Below are 26,691 nucleotides of genomic sequence, written 5' to 3' on the forward strand. Positions count from 1 at the left end.
TCCCCTATCTCTCAGGAATTTGGAATTTGAATGAAAGGTGTTAGTCTCTGTGTGTTGCCTGGGTGGCCATGAGCATGGGGAAACAGAAGCACCATCTGGAGAGAGGAAGAAGAAACTGGCATGCAAGGAGGAGCAGATGGGAAGACCACGTGGCCCCACCTAGAGAGGGATGATGTGATGTGCTTGGTAAGTGGTGGCTTGTTGGCCCTGAGTCCGTGGAACTCCTGCCTTGGGTTCCATGAGATTTCCCTGGGGTTTCAAAGCTTCTTTGAAGTGGTTTCTTTTATTTGAAATGAAAAGTATGTTGACTACAATGATCTTTTTCTCTCTTTTTAATTTCGGAAGTTACATATGATAAGATCATGAAACTTGAGAACTAACATCTCCACTTTTTAAAAGTGAGTTCTACACATTAACATGGAGATGCTGACTTTAGGAACTTGTGCCCTCTTCAGTGGTCTGGAAGGACGCACGGATCTTACGATTCATCAGAGGCTGAGGTGGGCGATAGTTGTTCACCATTGTCTTCTCTTCTTCACCAAGTGCAGAAAACAGTAGTGTCCGAAACGCTGACAGCTGGAGGCAAGAGCACCCAGAGTAAGCCAGGTGCAGGTACAGAGTGCACCAGCTCTCCAGTTCCAATGTGGAGTCCCCCCGACAGGGAATCAGGGATGGCCCTGTGTGACCCGTAGAATGTGGCAGAAGTGACAGTGTGTGACTCCTGAGATCAGGTCATAAAAGGCATCGCAACTTCCACTTTGGTCTTTGGATCACTTGCTCTGGGAGAAGCCAGTCACCATGTTGTGAGGGGACTGAAGCAGCTCCATGGAAGGTCTATGTGGAGAGAAACTGAGGCCCTCAGCCAACAGCCAGTACCAACTTGCCAGCCATTTGAGGAAGTCACTTTGGAAATGACTCCTCCAGCCCCAGCCAAGCTTTCAGATAACTGTAGCCCCAGCTTCATGAGAGATCCCAAGCTAGAACCACCCAACATCCAGACCCACAGAAACTCTGAGAGATAACAAATGATTACTGTTGTTTTAAGCCACTAAATTTTGAAGCTATTTGTTACACAGCAATAAATAACTAATGCATATAATATAAATGCTAAACTAATACATACAATGTAAATGGAAAGTAACATTTGGATTCACTTTTCACTCAGAACTAAAAGATCATTTTTCTTAATGTATCATCTCACTTGTTCTCAACATATATTAATGAGCTATGTGAGGATAAATCATATATTTAATTAAATACAGAACTGGGATTATATCTACAAAATGGCCATTTACTGAGCAAATTATAGCTACATGGTTGATAAAGCAGCCCCTGGAGTCCCTGAGTGGTACAAATGGTAAACATGTTCGGCTGCTAACTGAAAGGTTGGAAGTTGGAGTCCACCAAGAGGCGCCTTGGGAGAAAGGCCTGGAGATGTACATCTGAAAAATCAGCCATTGGAAACCTTATGAAGCACAGTTCTACTCTGACATACACGGGGTCACCGTGAGTTGGAATTGACTCATAGCAGCTGCCATATACCGGCATGGTAGAATTGGGTATCACACCGTGCATACACTCACCAGGCACTAGTACAGTGTTCTCACTCATGCTGTCTTGCTTTGCACATGTTGTTGGCTCTCTCAGAAATGCTAGCTTTCTCCTCTTCTCCACCTGGCAAACTCCTTCCCACCTTCCAGGTGGTTTATATACTAACTCCTCAGTTCCCATAGCGACAGTAAGGGACTTCGGCTCTGCACCGGTGTATAATGAGCTCCACCCTGTCTTCTAACTATTGGCTTATGTTTCTATTTTCCACTGGACTGCTGTGTGCAGACTACTGTCATTGTTTCTATACCCCCTCTTCATTCCCATCCTCTCTTGGCACAGTACCTGGCACACAATGGGTGCCTATTGCATGCTTGTTGGATGACATAAGGGGTCTTGGTGACAAGGGGCCATTTTTCAACCAAGGCCTACCTCGTGTCTTCAACAGTTCAGGCTTACACAATGGATCAATAACCTTTACCCCAAGGTCGGCCTTTCAAAGCAGATGGCATCATCCCATGGCTTTTAAGTAAGAATATTTTCATACAGTCGTGAGACTGGAAGAACCTCTGAGAGCTCATCCATAGCCCTCGGAAAGAGTGTATCTGAACCAAGGGTGATGAATTGTGCTGTGATTGATTAGAAATGTCTGCCTTGGCAAGGGCTTTTAAAGTGGCATTGTGCTTGTTGATATGTCATCTCTAAACTCTAAACTGTCCTAGACAAACAGACTTCCTCCAGGTTCTAAACATTTCCAGAGAAAAAGATACTATGACTTTTAAAATATATATATATAAGTATTATCTACTCAATTTAGAGGTATTAGAATATTTAGAAAAAGGGGAAAAATAAAAACCTTTGCAGACTATGACCCTGGACAACTACTATTAACTTTCTGGTGTGTATCTATGTGATAGATTGGGGTATGATCAGTGAATGTCACTCACTTCTCCTCTCCTTTGGGGTGAACTGTACTCCCCTGCCCCACTGACTTTGGACCCGCTGTTGCAACTTGCTTTGGCCAGCGGGATGTGAGTGAAATGCAACCAGAGACATTAAATGTGCTTGTGCAGAGTGGCTTGTCTTTTGCATTTCTGCCATTTGCCATGAGAACCTACCCTGGTAACCACTGGTTAAAGACGCTAGAGTCAACACACCACCTGACCAAAACCTTTTGTAACCCCAGTCATCCGTAGCCTAGAACAGACCTCCCTAGCCAACCCACAGACCCATGAGCAGGAAAAAGCAATGCTGATGATAAGCATTGTGTTTGGGGTGTTTTGTTAGGCAGCATTATGGTAGCAATAGCTGACTGATACAATCCATCTGGACTTTTCTCTAGACATATATAACCCTGTGATTTAAAATAGCATGGGAGAACATCCTCTGCAGTCTAAATTCCTTACTCTTCTATCATAAAAAGATGTGGAACACACAACTTGAAGAATGTAATCAATGTCACTGAATTTGTACCTGTAGAAACTGTTGAATTGATGTATATTTTGCTGTGTATATTCTCAACAACAAAATAAATCTAAAAAATTATAAGAAAAAGAAAGATGTGGAACAAACTCTAAAATGTTCTCTTCCTTCTCAACAGTCCTACTTCTTTAACAGTTTTTCAGCATTCATCTGCCACATCCCTTCCTTGGTTAATGTATTCATCTGCAAATACCTACTGAGTTCCCATTATGGGCAGGGGCCCATATTCCAATTCTCATGTCATGTCTGTTCTTTTAAAGCAACTTTACCCAGCCTATGAGCAGCCATCTAAGATACTCCACTGGTCTCACCCCTTCGGGAGCAAGGGAGAATGAAGAAAACAAGATACAAGAGAAAGATTAGTCCAAAGGACTAATGGAACACAACTACCATGGCCTCCACCAGACTGAGTCCAGTACAACTAGATCGTGCCCAGCTACCACCACTGACTGCTCTGACAGGGATCACAACAGAGGGTCCCGGCCAGAGCTATAGAAAAATGTAGAACAAAATTCTAAGTCAGAAAAAGACCAGACTTACTGGCCTGACAGAGACTGGAGAAACCCCAAGAGTATGGTCCCCGGACACCCTTTTAGCTCGGTAATGAAGTCATTCCCGAGGTTCACTGTTCAGCCAAAGATTAGACAGCCCCATAAAACAAAATGAGACTAATGGGGCACAACAGACCAGGGACAAGGACTAGAAGGCAGGAGGGGACAGGAAAGCTGGTAATAGGGAACCCAAGGTCGAGAAGGGACAGTGTTGACATGTTGTGGTGGTGTTAACCATTGTCATAAAACAATATGTGTACTAACTGTTTAATGAGAAAGTATTTGTTCTGTAAACCTTCATCTAAAGTACAAAAAAAAAAGAGACCCAAGGAAAAATAAATAAAGTAACTTTACCCAGACTTAGACTGAAGACTGAACACAACCTAGTTCAACCGTTTGCTGTTAAGCATACTTGCCTGAATACTAAACCACTAAAGATAAGATAGTGCTAAAGGACAACCATCCCCTCATATCACTTGTATCAATCGTCTCTTCCTTTCTCTCTCTTTCTGTCTGTGTCTGTGTTTCTGTCTGTCTCTGTGTCTGTCTAATACTAATACCTTAATATCAGAAGAAAAGCTGTCATATGGGAACACCAGTTCAATCTCAACAAGCTCCTAGTTCAGTTGGAGGGTCCTCCTGTGAGAATGTCCAGAATGTACCCAAGAGTGAAATTCCGTGACTCTCATTCACAGCATCTTGGTGGAACTGCCACACTGAGGGATTTCTTCCCTGAGTCCACTGGCACCGTTACAGGCGCAGCTCACCTGGTCTGGAGCCACCTCAATGGGCTGCTTCTGGATGACCCAGGTGACGGACTCGGTCAGTGGAGGAGTAGTCAGGGAGCCTGAGTAGGTCCAGTAATCTCGACAGGAGGGCAGCAGGCCAGCAGGCTCAAAGGGGGTCAAGGTCGCCCGTGCGTCCTGAGGGCCAGAACCACGGAACACGTCAGACCTCAGGCAGAGTTGGAGGAGGCAGGGGTGGGGGGACTTTCCACTGATCTCTGTCGGGGTGTGTGGTCTTCACATCACTGGGAAGGAAGTGCGTTCCCGAGATAGAGGCCGTGCTGAGACTGCGGCCATCACGTTTTAAAGCACTATCAAGTACATGTGCCTTTTCCACACAGAGCAGGGACTCCCACCAAAAGGCTTGGATTTTCCCTTTTAAAGTTAATCATTTTTTGGTGCAGCTGCTGTGGAAGACAGTCTGGCAGTTCCTTAAAAATTAGACATAGAATGACCATATGAAACTTTCATCTAAATTACAATAAAAGAAAACAAAATGACCATATGACCCAGCAATTCCACTTCTAGGTCTATACCCCAAAGAATTGAAAACAAGGACTCAGACAGAGACTCGTACACCAGTGTTCATTGCAGCATTATTTACAATAGCCAAAAGGTAGAAACAACCCAAGTATCTATCAACTGATGAATGGATAAACGGAATGTGCTATATACACACAATGGAGTGTTACTCACCCATAGAGAGAAATGAAGTCCTGATACATGCTATGACATGGACGAAACTTGAAGACGTTATGCTCAGTGAAATAAGACAAAAGGGCATATTGTATGATCTGATATGAAATATGCAGAGTAGGCAAAGGCATAGGGACCAAAGTAGATGAGTGACTACCTGGCTCTGGGGGGTTGTTGTTGGGTGCTGTCAAGTCACTTTCCACTCATAGTGATCCCATGTGACAGACTAGAACTGCCCCGTAGGATTTTCTTGGCTGTAATCTTTATGGAAGGAGCCCTGGTGGCACAGTGGTTAAGTGCTCAGCTGCTAACCAAAAGGTTGGCAGTTCCAACCCACCAGCCATTCCACGGGAGAAAAGACATGGCAGTCTGCTTCCGTAAAGATTACAGCCTTGGAAACCCTATAGGGCAGTTCAGCTCTATCCTATAGGATCACTATGAGTCAGAATCGACTTGATGACAATGGGTTTGATTTGGTTTTGAATCTTTATGGATGCAGATTGCCAGGTCCTTCTCCTGTGGAGCCACTGGGTGGGCTGGAAGCACTAACCTTTTGGTTAGCAGCTGAGCATTGGGGAGGGGGCGGGAAATGAGGAGTATAGCCTGGCAGTGAAAATATTACACATCTGTGATGGCTGATCTTCTCTACAAAGGGGCCTCCGTGAATTAGTCGTTAGGTGCTGTTGGGTCAGTTCCAACTCATAGCAACCATGTGTACAACAGAACGAAACACCGCCTGGTCCTGCACCAGGAGTTAGTAGCCGTGGTAATTCACACCTGCTCAGGAGACACTCTCTGCTGAGCCAACGCCCCGACTCTGATGCCACACTTTTCCTTCTCGTGGGGAGTAGGCAGGGTTGAGGCACCTGGAGTACTGCTCTCACACAATGAAAGCCAGGCTCCCTGCGCTCCTCCCCGCTAGGGCTGTCTGGGGAGGACATCTACATAGTTTCAGAAATGTCCACACGAGCTCTGTGTCCGCTCTCTAAGATGCATCAGGATTCGGGCCACCGAGGGGCTACAGAGGACACTGCCTCATGTGCCCCCAAAGCCAGTTGAGTCCCTTCCTCTGTGCCTCTGGCCAGCTCGGCTGGCTGGAACACTGTCCTAGTGAGCATGTGGGCAGGTTAGGTCAGCCACATCCGTGACCAGAGCCTGCATGGACCAGCTACCTGGGAAGGTGCCCACTCTGGTGTCTTTTTTGGTGAAGGTGATGTCCGCAGTGTTTCACTCTTCTACTTAGGCACATCCCATATCAGAAAGACAGAAAGTGGTTTCCGAAGCGATATGCAACCCAGCGAGAGAATAAGGATAAGGAGAGAAGGCAAAACAATAGGAGTGGAAAACGGATCAGTGGCTACTCAGGGTTGGTGGGGAAAGAGTTGATTCAAAAGCGCCCTGTGATGGAATGTCCTGAGTGATGGAATGTTCTGGATGGGACTGCAGGGCTGCATGCATCTTAGTCCTCATAGAAGCACTCCAGTATGTGTGCCTGTATGATTTCCGTTTGCAGAAGAGGAAACTGGAGATCAGAGAGGTTAAGCCACTAGTGCCAGGGAGTCTAACTCGGGCTGCCTTACAGGCCAAACTGCAGTATCTCCCATGGGCTGCAGAAACTTCTGGAAACCCAAGATCCCAGATTAGGAACTACTGGACTTGAGGGTCATGCAAGTCCCTTCCCACTCTGGGAACTATGAAGCCCAGACTTTTGCTCTCCAAGGCTGGGCCATCTCACAATTCCTCTGATCTCTTGAGAGTCTGATTCCCTTATTTTTGGGTAAGGAAACTGAGGCCTTGGGGTCCATATTAGGTCTAGAACCCACACTTCTGTCTCCATTAAGCCGTTCCTCAGTAGCCACCACTGAGATTCCCAGTGGTTTGCCCCAGAAAACCCTGAGTTAGCCATGGGAAAGAGTGTCCTGCAGACTTTCAGGGGAGGAAATGAGACCCCTGGAGCAACCAGAACCTCCCAGCCAGCCCCTTTCCCACCAGGTGGAGACCAGACACCGCAGGCAGCAGGCACTGGCTGGAAAAACACCCAGGTTTACTCTGGCTGGGGGCCAGTGAGGAAGAGGATGGGGTGGGGGCTGCAGCACCTTGGCCTTGAGGAATTCCTGAGCAGCAAGGCCGAGCAGAGGGTGGTCTGGTCCCCATCCGTGAGGCCAACATCAAGGGAGGTGCCCTGCACAGATCAAACGCCACCTGTGAGGGTGAGGAAGGGCTGGTCCAGCTTCCATCCTCACTCCCATCTGAGCCACTTGCACCATTGTTCACACGGGCTGGAGGCTCACCCACCCCATGTCTGAAGACCACATTGGCTCCTTCCTTTTGGCTCTGTCTATATTTTGCTTCTTGTTTGGTGCTGAGTAAATAAACCACCTTTCTTTGGAATTTCCCAGTCTTCATCAAAGTCCTTTTCCCACTGATCTTGGAGGAAAGCTGCATGTTCTTCCTTGTCCTCCATTGGAGCCATACTTGGTGCAGCCAGGTGTGTAAGAAGGTCTGGGGAGACTTGGAGGTTCAGCTGGGAGCTGCTAGCAGGCATCTTCCCTCTTCCCCTGGGCCTCCGTGTTCTCCTCAGATGAGGGTGACCTGAGTTCCCTCTCAACTCCCAAGGAGTGTGTTGGGTGTTGCCCAGGGGGACATCTTTAAAGATGAATAGTTAAGTATTTATTTCAATTGGTTCTAAAACAAAATATTACTTGCCAGCTGCCATCAAGTCGGCTCCAACTCATGGTGACCCCATGCACAACAGAGGAAACTTTGCCCAGTCCTATGCCTTATTCATGATCGTTGGCATGCTCTAGTCCATTGTTGTGGCCACTGTGTACTTTGAGTGCCTTCCAACCTAGCGGACTCATCTTCCAGCACTATACCGACAATATTCTGTTGTGGTCCATTGAGTTTTCGTTTTAGGTCACTGGGCCTTTCTTTCTAGCCTGTCTTTGGAAGCTCTGCTGAGACCTGTCCACCATGGGTGACCCTGCTGGTATTTGAAACACTGCTGGCATACCTTCCAGCATTACAGCAATACGTAAGCCACCATAGTATGACAGACTGACAGACAGAGGGCAGAAATATCATTGGATGTCATTGCCTGGGACGAGGCTAATGAATTCTAAAAGCTAATCAATCAAGAGGAAACTATTAAGTAAATAATACCAGTGGCAGGCAGATATGTCAAACATCTTCAAGATACTGCTGAATGACTGAATTTTGGGAAACCCATGTCTAGTCTAACACTCTTATTTTATTGAGGAGCAAACAGGGCCCCAAGAATTACAGTAACACATTCCGAGTGAGAGAACCAGCTAATGACAATGGGAATTAGACCTACCCGGCTTGATTTCTGGAGTCCGCTCAGCTGCTAGCCAAAAGGTTGGAGGTTCAAGTCTACCCAAACATGCCTCAGAAGAAAGACCTGGCGATCTACTTCCGAAAAATCAGCCACTGAAAACCCTGTGGATCACAGTTCTGCCGTGACACACATGGGGTTGCCATGAGTCAGAGTCAACTCAACAGCAACTGGTTTTGGGGGGTTCTATCTCCAGAACTGGAATTAGGCTCCCTCTGCAGTGTTCTTTCCACAAACCTATGGTTTTTTCCTCTTGTAAATAAGTCATTAACCCAAACAAGCTTGCTTTTCACATCATGTTGATTTAAAAATACATAGCTTACCTTATGCTTTATTTCCGGCAAGACATCCACCAACTTCTGTAGCTCCTTATGCCACGCGCCCAGCTGCACAGCACAGACACACGGAGATGTGGATTTGGAAAGCACGCTTCATTGTAAATAGACTGCTTAGGAAACAATTCTGAATTATCACACCCACTTTCTTCATGAGGAGCACTGTGCCCCAGCAAGCAATTACCTTCAAAAACACGCCTATCACAGCCAAACCGTTTTCTCCCAGGATGGCGTCATTGTAGGTTTGGTATCTCACAGAATTCCAGTGAACTAAGTGGAGCTGAAACACAGCAGGAAAAGAATTTAATTTTACCGAGATGCAGCCAAAAATAAAACCAACTATTCCTTCCCTTTCTGTACGGCAGACATAGGACATATGTGTCACTGTAATTATTTTAATAAATTCAGTCATTGTGGCCTGATGTGCAGAGCCCTGGCAAAACTTCAGGAACAGAAAGTTCTTTGCACAACTTCCAGCACGCACCAGGAGCTCAATAGCTGCTAGCTTGTTGGGTAATAGCGGAAAGCAATGGCCTCTGTGCTCCTGATGGGGGGAAGAGGAGAGGATTGTTTTAACTTCATGAGAGAGAAATGAGGCGATTTGATCACTTGCGCCCTCTGAGGGATCCCTGAAGGAGGGTTGTCAGATAAAATACAGGACACTCATTTAAATTTGAATTTTCAATAAACAACTAATAGTTTTCAGTATAAGTATGTCCCAAATATTGCCTGTGTTTTTATTTGGTAACTTTAGTGACCCTACCTTGAACTTCATCTGTGTCTTTATTTTCCACTCCTCTCTGCTTCCTATTGTAGGTCTGGGGTTGTGGTCTTTAGCCCAAACTCAGCAAGCTTGGCTGGCTGGTCACCCTACAGTAGAGCCTGGCACAGAGAAAACTCCTGAATATTTGCTAGTACGATGATGTTTACGAACCTCAGCCGGGTACACGCGGTTGTCCACTGTGTGCTCCGAGCCCCACTCATCCACTGCTCCCCAGTGGAAGTGAAACTGTTTTAGACGGTAGAGGTTTTCCAAGGGCCCGCCACTGATGCCTGGAAATTGAAACCAGGGGAAGTTGGGTGCGCTTCTGAGTGTTCCTCAGGCTGTGATGTTGCTGGTGACACACTCTTCGTTCGGGTTACACAATTTCATTCTCAAGAGATATACGTACTGCTGAAATGACAAACTAAAGTGTAGGTGCTGCAAAGGGTGGGATATTGTCTGTCTCATTCACGTCTGTATCCCCATCACCTAAAAGCAGCCTACAGTAGGGTCACAGGAAACGCTTGAAGGAGTGCAGGTCTAGAGCGCTGCCAGTAGGGGACCATGATGGCCTCACTCCCGGAATGTAGCAAGAAAGGCTAGCTGCATCCAAAAAACCAAAACCAAACCTATTGCCGTCGAGTGGATTCTGACTTATAGTGACTCTATAGGACAGAGTAGAAACTTCCCTATATATAGGGTTTCCAAGGTTGTAATCTTTATGGAAAACAGATCAATAAATCTTTTCTCCCATGGAGCAGCTAGTGGGTTCCAACCACTGACCTTTCAATTAGCAGCTGAGTGCTTAACCACTGCACCACCAGGGCTCCTGCCTAGCTGTATACTGGTCTTATAAGATGAAGAAAGCAAAAGGTCATTAAAAAGACAGGAAAGAAAGAAAAGACCAAAATGAATTTTCCGAAACTTGCTCTTGAGCACAGAATAGCTAAAGTGAATCAAAGAAATGATAACGTAAAAGAGCTGAACAGAGGATTGCAGAGGGCGGCTTGAGAAGACAAAGTAAAATATTATAATGAAATGTGCAAAGACTTGGAGTTAGAAAACCGAAAGGGAAGAACACACTCTGCATTTCTCAAGTTGAAAGAACCAAAGAAGAATTTAAGCCTCTAGTTGTAATATCGAAGAATTCTATGGGCAAAAAAACTGAATGACACTGGAAGCATAAAAAGAAAACGGAAGGAATACACAGAGTCACTGTACCAAAAAGACTTGGTCGACATTCAACCTTTTCAGGAGGTAGACTATGATCAAGAACTGATGGTACTGCAGGAAGAAGTCCAAGCTGCACTGAAGGCACTGGTGAAAAAAAGCCCCCAGGAATTGACAGAATACCAACTGAGATGCTTCAACAAATGGATGCAATGCTAAAAGCACTAACTCGTCTATGTCAAGAACTTTGGAAGACAGCTACCTGGCTTACTGACTGGAAGAGATCCACATTTGTACACATTCCAAAGAAAAGTGATCCTACAGAATGCAGAAATTATTGAACCATATCATTAATATCACACATACGCAAAATTTTGCTGAAGATAATTCAGAAATGCTTGTAGCAGGACATTGATAGGGAACTTCCAGAAATTCAAGCCAGATTCAGAAGAGGATGTGGAACAAGGGATATCATTGCTGATATCAGGTAAATCTTGGCTGAAAGCAGAGAATACCAGAAAGATGTTTACCTGTGTTTTATTGACTAGCAAAGGCATTCAACTGTGGACTGTGGATCATAACAAATTATGGATAACATTCTGAAGAATGGGAATTCCAGACCACTTAATTGTGCTCATGAGGAACCTGTACATAGACCAAGAGGCAGTTGTTCAAACAGAACAAGGGGATGCTGCATGGTTTAAAATCAGGAAAGGTGTGCATCAGGGTTGCATCCTTTCACCATCCTTATTCAGTCTGTATGCTGAGCAAATAATCCGAGAAGTTGGACTATATGAAGAAGAACGTGGCTTCAGGATTAGAGGAAGACTCATCAACAATGGTTATCAAAGTACAAGATATGACCTAAGGACATTATGGAACCACAAATGCAGGCAGTGGTTATCTTTGTGTTTGGTTCTGCCTGGTACCTTATGTTTGTGCAGAAAGGGAGTTGTATTGACCAGCTTCAGGGCCTTTGTGGCACCAAAATGCAGTGATTAGTGATGAAGGGTGAACCTGAGGGGGACTGTCCCCTGTTGTCTACCGACTTTCCTCCAGCAAATGACCTGGGCGCAAACCTAGCCTCACAATATACTCCCTCCTGCGCAGGTCAGCTGCGTGGTATCCGTGCATGTCTGCATCACCTTTTCCAGAATGGAAGTGCTGAGAAGGCAGACATGGTGGATGTTTCATGTAGCCATGGACAAGTTGGGTAGGACACACAACCAGGAGAGAGAATATAAAAGGTTGTGAGTCGGGCGCCATCTGGCTGCACGCCAGGAGAGGGGCCAGTTCTGTCTCATTCATCACCATGCCCTCAACACCTAGCACAGGGCAGGGGCCACAGTATGCACCCAGTAGATCCTTGCTGGATGAATGAATGGATGGACGGATGGGATGATTCAGTTCATTTATTGGCTCATTCACTCATTCAGCTGGTGAGCAGGTCAGTGTTTTACAGTGGGATTCAGTGTTTCCAGTGGTAGCCTGGGGACAGCCTGAGATTTCTAGGAATTTCCACAGAATACTAGAAGTATCTGAAGACCTGGATTTGCCACTTAGCTCTGTCTCTAACTAACTTGCTGTATGACCTCCAGGAAGTTGCTCGATCTCTGTGAGCCTAAGCTGCTTCACTTGTCAAATGCAGAGTGTTGGCAGGATGAAATGAGATAATGGCAGGGAAAGGGCTTTGTAAGGTTTTGTTCATCAGTCCCTTCATTTGTGGTCCCTACCAGCTCAAGCAACCTGTGATTGTATGTAGGCACATAAAAAAAAAAAAAAAAAAAAAAAAAAAAACAGTTGCCATGGAGTCACTTCCAACTCATGGTGACCCCATGTGTGTCGGAGTAGAACTGTGCTCCATAGGGTTTTCAGGACTGTGACCTTTCAGAAGCAGATCACCAGGCTTTTCTTCCAAGGCACCTCAGGGTGGACTTGAACCACCACCTTTTCTGTTAGCAGCCTAGCATGTGAACTGTTTGCACCCACTCCCCCCCCAACCCGGGACTCTAGCATATAGATAGCGTCTCTAAAAAGAATGAGACCAACTGCACAAGGCATAAATCCACCACTAGCTGGATGTCTGCCAGACCCTTGCCATTAACTTCTGGAAAAATCCCTTCCCAGACTTGCTACCCAACAGAGAGCCAAGAATTGGAGGGATGCTGGGACCAGGAGGACTTGTGAGCTTCACGCATTGTTCCTTTCCATGGCAGATGGAGAGCTGATGTCCATCTGGAGAGGGTAGAGGACTCCCGACTCCCCCAAGGTCACACTCCAAGCAGCGCTGAGCAGGCCTGGAGCCTGCAGACCACAGTGCCATGCTTCCTGACATCCAACTGCCCCTGACTTCTTCCTCAAAGTAGCTTCTATGCCAGCAGGACTCTCTGCCTATCTGCTTCAGTAAGAAAGTATCAGTGAAACCAGTCGTTTTGAATCTGGGGCACCTGTCCATTGTAGCAATGTTCCTTTTCAAGGGGATCACCCATGACACAAATTTTCTTTCCATGCTGGCGCAGGCTGGCATCTGGCCATTTGTATGTTGAACAAGGGACTTGCTCAAAATGGCACCTACCTTGGGCTGGGGACCAAATAGATTCACAAAACTCCCCTAAAATGGTTGCTTTCTTGCAAGTGGCCATCCAAGATACAGAAATTGGTCTCCATTCACCTGGAGCAACGGAGGAAGAAGGAAACCCAAGAATCAGAGAAGCAGCTGGACTACAGGACTAATTGTCTCCATGAACCACAGCTTCCTCTGCCTTGAGACCAGAAGAACTGGTTGGTGCCTGGCTACCATTACCAAATGTTTTGACTGGGGACACAATAGATGGATGTTGATAGAAAGGGACTAAAAATGTGGAACAGAACTTCAAATTCCCAAAGAATCGAGACTTACTGGACATATTAACGCTGAGGACCGCCCAAGACTATTGCCCTGGAACAGTCTTCAAACCTTGAAAGGAAACTATCCCCTGAAGTCATCTTTAAACAAAAAACAATTTTGCTCAAAAAGTAAAGAATGTCACCCTTAAGTATTAACTTTAAAACAAAAATATGAGACCAAAGGGATAATATTAACTCTAAAGATTAGATGGGGGCAGTGAGACTCAATTAATGGGGGTGAAACAACTAGAACAGAAACAACAAGAATGTGGACACAATGTGAAGAATGTAACCAATGTCACCGAACAATATGTGTAGAAATTGTTAAATGGGAGCATGTTTTGATGTGTATATTTCCACCACAAAAGAAAAAAAAAAGTTGCTTTTGTCTCAACTAGCTTTGCAAGATGCAAACAAAAATAAGTGGGCATGGCAAGCTTTAGCTTTTCTAGGGCATAAGCGAATAGGAAGCTCTGTGTCTAGCTGGGTTTTCTGGAACAAGAAAGTGCTCAAGGATGGTTGGGCTAGAGCAGCCCCCAGCGGTGAGTCAGTAGACAGGCACCTGGAATCTGGGATGTTGGCCACCACAGGTCTTTCATCCTTTAAAGCTCACTCATGAATTTCAGGAAGAGAGAAGAAAGAACTCATTAAAAAGCACAGCCTTTTAACTCAGAGCTCAGGGAGGCCAGTGAGTACAGACTACAGGGAGTATCTACTCTAAATAATCAGACAGACACGTTGGGAGCCCTTTCCAAGCCAGGAAGGGAAGAATTCCACTGTCACGTGTCTTCAGAATCAGACCTGGATGGCAAAGATAGTGCAGGAGCAAAGTGCAAGTGTATTCATTTTAAAACTGGAAACAAAGTTGTGTTGCTCTCTCTGCGGACAACACAGCAAGGTGGTTAGGAATGTGATCTGGGGTCAGCCACCTGAGTTCAGATCCCAAACTGTGAGATCTTGGTCCAATTACTCAACCTCTGCCAGCCTTGGTTTACCCATCCGTAAAATGGGGATGACCCTAGTACCTCCTTGATAGGGTCATTGTAAGGATTAAGTCACACAGGAAATGCAAAGTTCTTAGCCCAACACCTGGCATGCAGGAAGTGCGCGCGTGTGCATGCGCGCACACACACACACAAAAATAGCCATGGTCCTGTCTCTGTTACTGACGAAATGGCTGCTTAAGGAATAAGGGCTGTCATTGACCCTTATCTCGTATGTTCTGGGTCCTGTGCACTGACACCCATCCACGCACGTAATCGCCAGTGCCTGGCACAAAATGAATACTTGGTCCATGTTATGAGTGCTATTACCTGACAAGCTAGCAGCTATTGAGCTCCTGGTGTGTGCTGGAAGTTGTGCAAAGAACTTCCTGGTCCCCATGTGATCAGATCTTCAAGACCCTGCAGAGCAGGTCCTATGAGCCCAAGTCTGACATGAGGAACTGAAACCGAGACTCAGAGAGGTTACGTCGCCTGCCGCAGGTTACTGCATGACACCAACCCAGCTCTGCCTGATGGCCCAGCCCTCGGTTGCTTTCAGAGCAGGGTTCAAGCCCATAAAGTTAGTTACCCAAATCAAGGCTGTAGCCCTGGATCGAATACTCACAAAGTGATTTAAAAAAAAAAAAAAAATTTTATCGTGTTTTGGGTGAAGGTTTACACAGCAGTTTAGGTTGCCATTCAATTTCCACACAAATTGTTCAGTGACATGAGTTACATTCGTCACAATGAGTGAACATTCTCAATATTTCTGTTCTGATTGTTCCGTTTCACAAAGTGATTTTTCATAGTGATAATACAGTGCCAGGGTAATTCTCTTTAATTAAAAATAAACAAAAGGCAAGATCAGTTCGAGAGGAGGTGAACTTTAGTTGCCCAGCCTCACCTCCCAGAATCTGCCGCTCAGAGGGTTGTTCCTGGAGCAGCAACGCTAGCCATCTCGAGCAGGTGCACCGGAACCAGCTCATCGAGATATAATTGGGCAATTGCATCAGAGAGCTCCAGGTGCTCCCAATAGCCCGGGAGCAGATGACGTCCAGGCTGACTCCCGGCCCCAGATAATATTGTCTCTGCTCTTTGACAACAGATGCTCATAATATCCATCTTGTAGTTTGGAGGTTTTACAGGATAAGCAGGCTTTTGGCAAGCACAGTGGTTTTAAGGCTTAAAATAAGTACAAAAGAAGTTAGAGATGTTCGAATTAGTCAAACTGCAAATAACATGATGTTACAAAGGATCAGCCTGTGCTTTGGACTGTGCTGGGGTTTAACGCATGTAGCAAAGCTGTAAAACGTAAGGACAAAGTGCTGCTGCGTATTCTCTGGACCAGAAGGGTCTCTGTGATTCTCTCCAGGAAGTGAGAGCCATAGATGGCGATCATCACCTTGTCAGGGTGGGTGAGACCCACTCCCAGGACTCCCTGGTGAAGGAATCCGGGTTGTTCTCTGGGAGTTAAACTTTAAGGTCTTAAAATTTAAGAGTTTAAACTTTAAGAACTTGGTTCTGGTTTTAAAGAGAGGCCAACCTGGACTCTAATCCTGGTTTCATACAGCGTAGCTTTGAGCGGGTTGTTATATCTCTCTGTCTCAGACTTGACATTTGTAAAAGGTAATGATGCCTACTTCATCATGATGCTACTTTGTCAGCACCTGACAAGGATCAAGTGCAGCAAAGCTTATAAAGTGCTTCCCTAGTGCAGCTCCTGGCACCTAATATTAGCTCAATTAATGGTGTTGTTGTTAGGAGCCATCAAGTCGATTTTGACCCGTAACGACCCCATGTGACAGTGTAGAACTTCTACGTAGGGTTTCCTAGGCTATAATCTTTATGGGAACATATTGTCAGGTATTTCTCCTGTGGAGCCACCGGGTGGGTTCAAACCATTAACCTTTTGATTTGCTGCTGAGTGCTTAACCATTGCACCACTAGGGCTCCTCCTTCAACTAATGGTAGCCACTTATTATTACTGCCATCATTATCTTTATTAGGATTATTGTCAGCATCACCATCACAATCATCATCATCAAAGCAGAGATTTACAAAGTCACCTGAAATAGCCACTATTTCTCCCAAGATAGGACCTGCATGTAGACAATGAAGGATAAACATCCTTTAAGAAAGTGTCCACCAGAAGGGGCTTTGTCAGCCATAGTGGCATTAAAGATGAAAAAGCATTCATTCATTCAACAAATATTTATTAAGCACTCTTATGGATTGAACTGTGCCCCCTAAAAAAGATATGTTGAAGTCCTAACCCCTGTACCTGTGAATGTGACCCTTTTTGGAAATAGGGTCTTTGAAGATGTTATCAGTCAACATGAGGTCATACTGGAGTAGGGTGGGTCCTAATCCTATATGACTGGTGTTCTTATTAAAAAGGAGACGAGACAGAGACAGAGGAGGGACACCATGTGATGCTGCAGCTGCAAGCCAAGGAATGCCTGGAGCCACCAGGAGCTGGGAGAGAGGCAGGAACAGATTCTCCCTCTGAGCCTCAGAAGGAATCAACATGGCCGACACCCTAATTTCTAACTCGCAGCCTCCAAAACTGTGAGACAATACATTTCTGTTCTTACAAGCCACTCGCTTTGTAGTGTTTTGTTATGGCTGCCCCAACACACTAACACAGCACCAACTATGCCACTGAGCCAGGTACAGGGCTGGAGAGTGAATGACAAGACACAGTCCTGACCTCATGGAGCTTGGGATCTATTGAGGCAGGTGGACTGTAAATAAGTTATGAGCTGAAACGGCTGTGAATGTTATGAGGGAAGGATGGGGTGCTTGGGGTGCCTAAACTGGCACAGAACATGAGGAAGGGCCTCCCTGCGGAAGTGATGGTTCACCTGATCCCTGAAGAATGAGTGGAGACAAAGAAGTTCCCAGGTGGAGACAAAGAAGGTTCCAGGCGGAAAGAGACAATATGTGGAAGGGACCAGAGCTAGAGCCGGCTGCTGGGACAGAGGGAAGTTCCTAGTGGCCGGAGCTGAGGCTGTGTGCAGTGGAGGGGCCTGATCTCCAGGCGGGTGCCCCCCAGGGTGCTTCTAGGCAGGAGTCAGCTTCCCTGGCTTGCAGCCCACGATCCCCTGCTGATGCACAAAGTTTGTAAACGTAAACATCACATCAGCCTGCACACTCCATTGCCCATGGAGCAAATGTTGACTGATGTCTGCAATGGACGTCATTGCAGATGTCTGCTCTCCGGGCCGTGCCCCGATCAGGGTCTCTGGGCGCAGGGAATAATTACCAAGTGTCATGGGGAGGAAAGCAAGCTGTTCTGGGCCCCACTTTATAAATGTGTGTGACTAAAAACTGACTTTAATGTTGAACGGACCATAGGCAGACTTGTGTCTTCATGTCCACGGATGTCTTCATCGCCAATTCTGTCCTTTGTGAAGGTGACCTTCCAGAAAGGCTTTGTAGAAGTTCCAGAGGTTCCACCATTGTTCCTGCTTTAGCTGACTGACCAGGTCACACAAACACATTCGGTCCTCTGTAGTCAGAGAAGCCAGACTTCGGGCCAGCCAGGACCTGTGTCTTTGCTTCTTTGTGCTCCCTCTAGTGGAGAACACTGCAAAGAGCACAGAGCCAGTGCCTCATTTTGATTATTTTAATGAACAACAGTAGGTGATGCTATCGTTGATGGAATACTTCATTTCCTTGGCATGGTGCTAAGCACCTCACACGTGATAATCTTGTTTTAATCCCCTCACCAACACTGTGGAGCCAGTGTTAAGATCTTCTGCTCGCAGAGGAGGAGACTAATGGTCAGAGAAGTTAGGTGGCGTGCCTATGGTCACCTGACTGATAAGCAGAGGAACCGGGACTCACACCCTTTTCTTTCTGGATCCAGAGCTGGGCCCCTCACCACCACACTGTTCTATCTCTTTGCACCCTCCAGGAATAAGTCAAGCTGCTGCTTGGCTGCTGGAGGGTCACCCCAGGACCTTGCTCACTCAAAGTGTGTGTGGAGGAGCAGGCCAGAGAGGCATTTTGCCAACTCTTTGTTCATTCCATCCAGGGAAGTGGGTGCCAAGAGGTGGGCTGAGAGGTACAACAACAGAGCATCTGATCAGCCCTGGAATCATCAACCCATACTTATCAACCTCTATTGGCAGCCAGACTCATCTACACCTGGCTTCTGTCCTGTGGATGGCAAAGAGGAAGTACAATTTGGAAACAGCCTGGATTTGAATACTGGGATGTCTCTTAACTGCCTTGAGCTGGGTCCTCTTCTGAAAAATGGGAATGATTTGCCTGTCTCTTGGGGTTATTGTGAGAATAAACGAGTTAGTACCCTCATTCCATCAGTAATTTGGCACATAACAAGCGCTCAATCGATGGCTGTTGATTACTCATAGCAGTAGCAGCAGTCATAGTGGTAGTAGCGGTAGTAGAAGTGGTAATAGTGGCAACAGTAGTAGGAGTAGTAGCAGTGCAGTAAAACCTGTGATAACCAGAACCTGTGTAAGACAGAAACCTGTCGGAGAATGAAAACTCAAATATTTTCCACTAACAGAGGGACAGAAAAGTGGTAAGACTGCACCCTGTCAAAAGGCAGAAAACTTGGGAGACCCAGAAAAATGAGGCAGTCCTGTTGAGTTCTGGCTCTCAAAGGTTTCACTGTAATAGTAGCAGTAGCAATAGTAGTAGTAGTGGCAGTGGTAGTAGTAATAGTAGTAGTGGTGGTGGTGGTAGAAATAGTGGTAATAGCAGTAGTAGTATAAGTAGTAGTGGTAGCAGTGGTAGTAACAGTAGTAATAGCGATAATAGTAGCAGCAGCAGTAACAAAAGTAGTAGTGGCAATGGTAGTAGTAATAGTAGTGATAGCAATAGTGGTAATAGTAGTGATGGTAAGAGTAGTAGTAGTGGCAATAGTAATAGTAGTAGTGGTGGTGGTAGGAGTAGTAATAGTGGTAGTAGCGGCTGCAGTATCAGCAATAATAGTGGCCGTGGTAGTAGTGGTAGTAATAGCGGTAATGTTAGTAGCAGCAGCAGTAGTAGTTCTGGCAGTGGTAGTAGTAATAGTAGTAGTGGTAGCAGGGACAGTAATAGTGGTGGTATAGTGATAATAGTAGTAGTAGCAGTAGTGGTGGCATTATAATAGTAGCAATTGTAGTGGTAGAATATTGGCAGTGGTGGTAGCATTGGTAATAGCAGTAGCAGTAGTAGTCGTAGCAGTGGCAGTATGATAGTAGCAGTAGTAGTGGTAGTAGTGGTGGTATAATAGCAGCAGTAGCAGTGGTAGTAGTAGTAGTTGTTGTAGTATAACCGTAGCAGTGGTGGTAGTAGTAGTGGTAATATGGTAGTAGTAGTAGTGGTAGTGGCAGTACAGTAGTGGTAGTAATAGTGGCAGTAGCAGCAGCAGTTGTAGTAGTAATAGTGGTAGGATAATAGCAGTAGCAGCAGTAGTAGAAGTGGTAATAGTAGTAGTAGTGGCAGTGGTAGTATAATAGTAGCAGTAGTAGTGGTAGTAATAGTGGCAGTAGCAGCAGTTAATAGTAGCATTGGTAGTATAATTGTAGCAGTAATGGTGGTAGTAATAGTGGTAGTAGCAGCAGTGGTGGTAGTAGTAGTAATAGTAACAGTAGCTGTAATGGTAGTAATTGTAGTAGTAGTGACAGTGGTAGCATAATAGTAGTAGTAGCAGTGGTAGTAATAGCGTCGGTAGAGGCAGCAGTAGGCGTTCAGGATCTGGTTCATAGCATGCAGGGCGTATTCTAGAAGAGCAGAAGGCTGCCTTGCAGCCAGAACCTTGACCTGCAACCACACCTTCCTCAAGAAGGCTGCTGCGTAGGTGGAAACAGCTCTCTCATTCCTGACAGAAACGATCACTTGTTCTGCGTCTGGAATCAAGAGGCTCTCGCCAAGTGGTTTATGGGCTGGACAGTGGGCGTCTGTTTGGACCTGGCTTCCATTTTCCTTCATCACCTCCACCTCTCCTCTCTCCCCCTCTGGTCCTGTGAAGCCTTTTCTCTCCCACTATCCCCTCCCCCTCCCCCTTACCTTGGCCTTCACCACCACCTACCCTCCGCCTACTGCCCTCTCTTGTTATTAGAGTCACTAGCCTGCGCAAATCTTCAAGGGCATTTGCCCGGCTCCTCCTCAGAAAACTTCTTGGAAGCACCAACACTGGTGGAGTACTCTCTGGGCCCCGGTTCAGTTTCACTTTGAGTTTCTGGCGCTCACCTGTTGGTGTAGCCCCAAACCTAAGCAGTCACATTTCATCCAAATCACTTCCATACCACATACCTTCTTCCTTCACTTCCTTTCTTGGTCATGAGGCATTTCCTTTCCTCCCGCTCAGGGTTTTAATTTATAGAAGGGTCTCATTATTCCCATTTTCATGTTTGAAAAAATTCTTTTTAGTGCTATTTGTCTTTCCCCTGCGTTTTCCATTTCCTTCGCTCCCAGTGGCTCCCAATTTCCAGATAGAGGTGAGGGCGGCATTGAAAGAAGAGGACAGAAAATCTGAAAAAAGGGGGAGCAAGAGCCTGGAAAAGGAACTATAGAGGTGTAAGGGTGGGGGTGGTGGGGGGAGGCCCGTGAAATTGAGTGGAAGAGAAAGAAGAAGGAAACTGGGTATTGGGGAAAATGACAAGTAAAGTAAAACCAGATTGGCCTGTGTGAACCTGAGCCATAGGGGGAATTATTCAACTAAGTTATATGGCTGAGAGAGACACCCAGATAATTCTTTTAGTCTATAGCAGGAAGGTGGGTCCCTTTGAGCCAAATGGGAAAGTAATGGAGATGCCAAAAAGCAGGAGTCAGGACGAGGTCAGTTACAGAAAACTGCTGCAAAGGGGTGCAAAAGCCTTGGACTTTGAGGGCACTCAGAATCAGGGATGAGCCAAGGTCAGCTCAAGGTCAACAACCAAGGACTTCCCATCCAGCTTCCATTCTCACTTCTGGGAATAGCACCCCCTGCTTTCCTTTGAGGAATTACCCTTTACTCTCAGTCCACACCTCACTCCAAGGGCAGGCTCAGCTTCAGGCTGGCCAGTCAGAGTCACTGTGATTGGCTCAGCAAAGCCAAGTGACCAACACCGGGCCAGTGAGAATCTGCCCTGGGACTGTTGCTGGCCTTGCTGGGAAAGAGGCTGTTTTGGAGTTGCATGGGGCATTCCAGGTGCCAGCCAAAGACTGCCTTGAAAGCTGGCTTCTCTAAGGGGAGCAGTCTCAAGCCTTCTGTGTTAACTTCTTTTCTGCACAGGCACCCTCTAGATGGAAGGGTCAATCCAGGAAGAGCTTCTGGAGGAGGTGACGTTCTACCTGAGACCTCAAGGGTGAGAAGGAGCCAACCATGCCAGTCAGAGGAAGAACATTCCAGGCAGAGAATAACAAAGGCTTAGAAGGAGCAGAAGTTCAGTTGGATGGTGAGTACAGGGAGGGTGGTTACAGGGTGGAGGGAGGAAGCTGGAGTGAGCACCAAGGGCAAGCACTGGGATTCAGAGCTAAGCACCGTGGGAGCCATGGAAGATTTTAATGGGGTGTGGTTGCAGAGTGACAGCCCCTCAAACATGTCTACATCCTAATCCTTGGTGTCTGTGGGTCTGTGACAGCAAAGGGGACTTTGCAGATGGGGTGAAGTTAAGGATCAGAAATAGGAGAGGCTCCTGGATTGTCCACATGGCCCAATGTGCTCACAAGGGTCCTTATGAGTGAAAGAGGGAGGTGGAAGAGTCAAAGTTGGAGAAGGAGATGTGCTGACGGGAGCAGAGATTGGAGAGATGCAACGTGAGCAGGACTAGACCTGCCATTGCTTCTTTGCAGATGGAGGAGGAGCCACGAGCCAAGGAATGTGGGTGCCTCTAGAAGCTGAACAAGGCAAGACAATGGATTCCCCCTGGAGCCTCCAGAAGGAACCAGCCCTGCCTACACCAGCTCCATGAGACCCATTCTGGACTTCCAACCCATAGAAATTTAAGAGATAATAAATCTGTGATGTTTTAAACCACGAAGTTTGTGGGGGGAGTCCCTGGGTGGTGCAAACAGTTAAGCACCTGGCTGCTAACAAAAAGTTTGGCAGTTCAGATCCACCCAGAGGTTCCTGGGAAGAAAGACCTGGCAATCTACTTCTGAAAGGTCACAGCAATGAAAACCCTATGGAACAGTTCTACTCTGATGCACATAAGATTGCCATGAGTTGGAGCCAACTCAATGGCAACTTTTTTTTTTTTTTAATTCAACTTAGCTGATATTTTGCCTGGGGTTCTTGTATATTTATTATATATTCATAGTGAGATTCACCCACACAGGGACGGGAAAGTGGTAGAGGGTGGGCCACGTCGGCCAGCAGACTGGGCTTGCTTAGCTGGTGCATATGTACACACATGAGCATATGCAAGCATGTGCATATGTGCACGCGGTGTACAAATGTGTGCATGTGTGTACACGTGTGCTTGTGCACCTGTGTGTGCACATATGGGAACATGTGCATGTGTGTGCACTATATGTTCATGTGTGTGCATGTAAGTTGAAGGCAGGGTGTGGGAAGAGAAGGGGCAGCCAAGGCCCGCTCTTTGTTCTCTTGCCCAGGGCCGTACATACTGGGAGTGGGTCTGTTAAGGTGTCTATTCATATCTTCATCCTTGCGAATTCTGAGTAGCTTCACTGCTGCTTTGAAGTGCTACAAAGCCCCATGCCCCACCTGTAGTGGAAATCATAGTAATAATAGGGCTAGTCAAATCCAGCAGAGTACTAAAAGTGCTTTGCTGTGACTAGCTAGGTCCACTCTAGGAATGCAAAGCTGGTTTCATACTAGGACATCTGCCGGCATGGGGACAGTGAAGGTCATGAAGTTTATGATGACATCAACGGGCACTGAAAACACTGGAGAGCTTCCAGCAGCCAGCCATTCCCGGGGAACCATGAAATGCAATAGGGATAGATGAAGAGGGTCTGCCTGACACTTCTGATGATTCCTGGGAGGAAGTAAGAGATGACACATGCCAAGCCCTGGGCAGAGCACCTGGGGCTCTGTGAGGGTCATGGCTTCTGGCCCCCGAGTCTGCCACCACCACCTGATTCCCAAACAGCTGGCTCTCTGCTCCCACACTCTCCCCTCCACCTGGCCTATCCTCCTGGACACCACTGGGGGAGCCCTCCAGACATCAGCCAGGCCATGCTCCTGCTCACACCTGCAGCCACCTTGGGTAAGAACCAACGAGGTTGCTGGCTGCGGGCACCCCGCCCTGCAATCAACCCGTTTCCTTCCTCCTTTCCTTTCAGGCCTCTGCTTAAATTATTCACATCTGGCGAATGGATGCATGAATGCATGCAGGTGATCATCATCATCATTTCAAAAATGATTAGCACTCTCCCTGTCTCCCTGTTGGCAGTTGCATGTTCTCACCTCCTATTCCTCCCAAAAGACATGTTGAAGTCCTAACCCTGGTACCTGTGAATGTGACCTTATTTGGAAATAGGGTCTTTGCAGATGTTACTGGTTAACATAAGGTCATCCTGGAATTAGGGTGGGCCCTGATCCAATATGACTGGTGCCCTTATAAAAGAGAAGAGACACAGAGATGCAGAGGGAAGATGCCACGTGAAGACGGAGGCAGAGATTGGAGTGATGTGGCCACAAGCCAAGGAACACCTGGGGCCACGAGAAGCTGGAAGAGACAAGGAAGTATCCTCCCCTAGAGCATCCAGAGAAAGCATAACCCTACTGACACCTTGATTTCAGACTTGTGGCCTTGATTCCAGAACTGTGAGAGGATAAATTTCTGTTGTTTTAAGCCCCCCAGTTTGTGGTACTGTGTTTTATAGCAGCCCCAGGAGACTAATATAGCACCCAAACAGTGCAAGTAAAGCCGTGCCCCCCTTCTCACCTCGAGTTCATGACTGCACTCCCAGGATACAACAGGAGAAAGGAAAGGCCCGCACCCCGAGTCAGGCTCACCTGAGCCCTCAGTGGAGTCATCAAATTCCACCTGGAAGAGGTAGCCAGTGTTCCAGACATAGAGGCAGGCTGCTGCATCGTAGGATACTCTGAGAGGCTGCAGTTGAGGGTCGTAGACGCTGTCCCTCCATTTGATGTCAATGGGAGACTGCCGGGTGCCCCCTGGCACAGAGGGGGGACCCTTCCAGAGGTGGTGCACTGAGGGCAAAGAGAAGCAGACCTGACTGATGCATTGAGAGCTACCCCGGGTCTCGGATGGAGACGCAGAAACCGTGGCGAAACGAGACGCCAGAGAGCCAGCACGCAGAATACAACCCTTGGATGTGTATTCTTCCAGGCGCTCGCCTCTGGCCACCAGACCCCCTAGCCACTAAGCCCACCATGTGAGATGTCCTGGCTTTCTCCTTTCTGGACCTTTCCTGAGACACGGGCTTGTCATCTACCCTGCACAGGGCTGGGTTGTCTTTGCCATCTCTGTTGTTCTTGTCACTGAGTGTGGCCTCGGGGACTCCATGTCACTGTTGACTCCAGCACAGGCCCAGGGACGGGGGCAGGCTGATGAAATGGGCGCTTCAGGGCAGGGCGGGGAGGATAGCTAGCCAGGGGCTGGGTGGCCCGGGGCTGGTGGCAAGGCAAGGGTGAGGGAATGTCAGAGGGGAGGAAGGGGAGCCATTTAACTGACCTTCGGAAATGATTTCAAACTCATCTTTCTCAGTCTATAAGTCATATCTGAACAATAGGGGGTGCCACTGGAGTGGCTTTGGAGTGTTGACCTCCAACCCCTTCCTACAGAAACCAAAACCAAACTTGTTGCCATCGAGTTGATTCCTTTCAGTTTGCAGTCCATCTCTTAACCACTGCAACACCAGCGGTCCCCCTCCTACAGGCGGGTAGTGAAACTCCAGCAGCAAGAAAACGAATGGAATGGTCCTCCATCCCTTTACATGCGGCTTCATTTCCAAATGCCTTGTGTGTGATTTTGAAAGTAAGATATGCCAATTGAAACCATTTCAGAAAATACAGAAAAGCTTGTAGGTGAACAAGAACCTGGCCTATAGTGGCAGTACACTGGAGTACCCGGCGCTAACCCTCAGGTATGTATTCTTCCAGGCTGTTGTCTACGTAAGTATCCTCATACCAAAAGAGACCTAGATTTTATTTTTAATGAACTAGGATTCTGCTCTGTGTATTATCATGTAGGTGTCTTCTTCAGTTAGCACTACGTTGTGAGCTCATTTTGTCAATGAATATGGATATGCAGAATTCTTTTTAATGGCTGTGCATTTTCTATTCCCAGTGCCCACTTTCTAAAACTAATTCTTGAATGATGGATATTTAAATTATTCCCAGCTGTTTTCAATTTTAAACAGTGCTGTAATGAACTTTCTATTACTTCTCTGGACACTTGTCTGGAGTATTTTCTTTCTTATAAATTCCTAACCACAGAACTGTCGTGTTCAAGGGTGTACCCAGTAGAATTCTAGAAAACTAGGAGTAATGATGGAGAGCAGTGTTGGGAAGTTGAAACTCCCTCCTTTTCTTCCTACCCTGACAATCTAATGTCTGATGTATTCCTGTGTTTTGTTCTTTAATGGAGTTGATAAATCTTTTTAGGAGATTTTGTTCAGTAAATAAACCATCAGTGGTTGGTAGAATGTATGACCCATTGCCATCAAGTCCATTTCCACTCATAATGACTCTATAGGACAGAGCAGAACTGCCCCATAGGGTTTCCAAGGCTGTAACCTTTATGGGAGCAGATCACCAGGTCTTTCTCCCAGAGAGTGGCTGGTGGGTTTGAATTGCTATCCTTTTGGTTAGCAGCCAAGTGCTTAACCATTGCACCCCCAGGGCTCCTTAGAATGTATAATGCACTTAAACGTTAAAATCAATGTAAAAGTGGCAGAATCGCAGAATGTTAGCGTTAGAAGGGATCAGAGAGCTTTTCTGTGGTTCCTGGATACCAGTCTACAGACTAATGCTGTAGCAAAAAAGGAGAACAAGTGTAATACAGTGAGTTTTCCATAAAGCTGCAAGTATCCCATTGAAACCCATAGCGGTCATTCTGCTTTGAGAAAGTGGGTGCAAAACTCCAGGTTCTTGCAAGATAAAGTCGTTTGCTCCCTAAAGGCAAGGCACTTGGTTCTGTCCACTCTTCGTGTTTTACCATGCCCTGCGCAACATAAAAAGTAAAAAAAAATAGAAAATAAAA

At 46.5% G+C, this 26,691-nt stretch overlaps 1 protein-coding gene across 1 annotated transcript in view; it reads right to left on the reverse strand.

Annotated features, from left to right (window-relative positions):
• Positions 1-330: 330 nt before the first annotated feature.
• The window catches only part of CA5A (carbonic anhydrase 5A), a 28,762-nt gene continuing 2,401 nt past the window's right edge, over positions 331-26,691 (reverse strand). The window contains exons 2-7 of the mRNA XM_004377800.2: positions 24,480-24,677; positions 9,687-9,805; positions 8,937-9,032; positions 8,741-8,803; positions 4,349-4,504; positions 331-576 (exon numbers count right to left, since the gene is read on the reverse strand). Coding sequence (XP_004377857.1) covers positions 433-576; positions 4,349-4,504; positions 8,741-8,803; positions 8,937-9,032; positions 9,687-9,805; positions 24,480-24,677 — 776 coding nt within the window. The 3' untranslated portion in view covers positions 331-432. The remainder of the gene's footprint in view (positions 577-4,348; positions 4,505-8,740; positions 8,804-8,936; positions 9,033-9,686; positions 9,806-24,479; positions 24,678-26,691) is intronic.

The sequence above is a fragment of the Trichechus manatus genome, unplaced genomic scaffold, assembly GCF_000243295.1.
Source record: "Trichechus manatus latirostris isolate Lorelei unplaced genomic scaffold, TriManLat1.0 scaffold00053, whole genome shotgun sequence".
In the NCBI taxonomy this organism is placed as follows: Eukaryota; Metazoa; Chordata; class Mammalia; order Sirenia; family Trichechidae; genus Trichechus; species Trichechus manatus.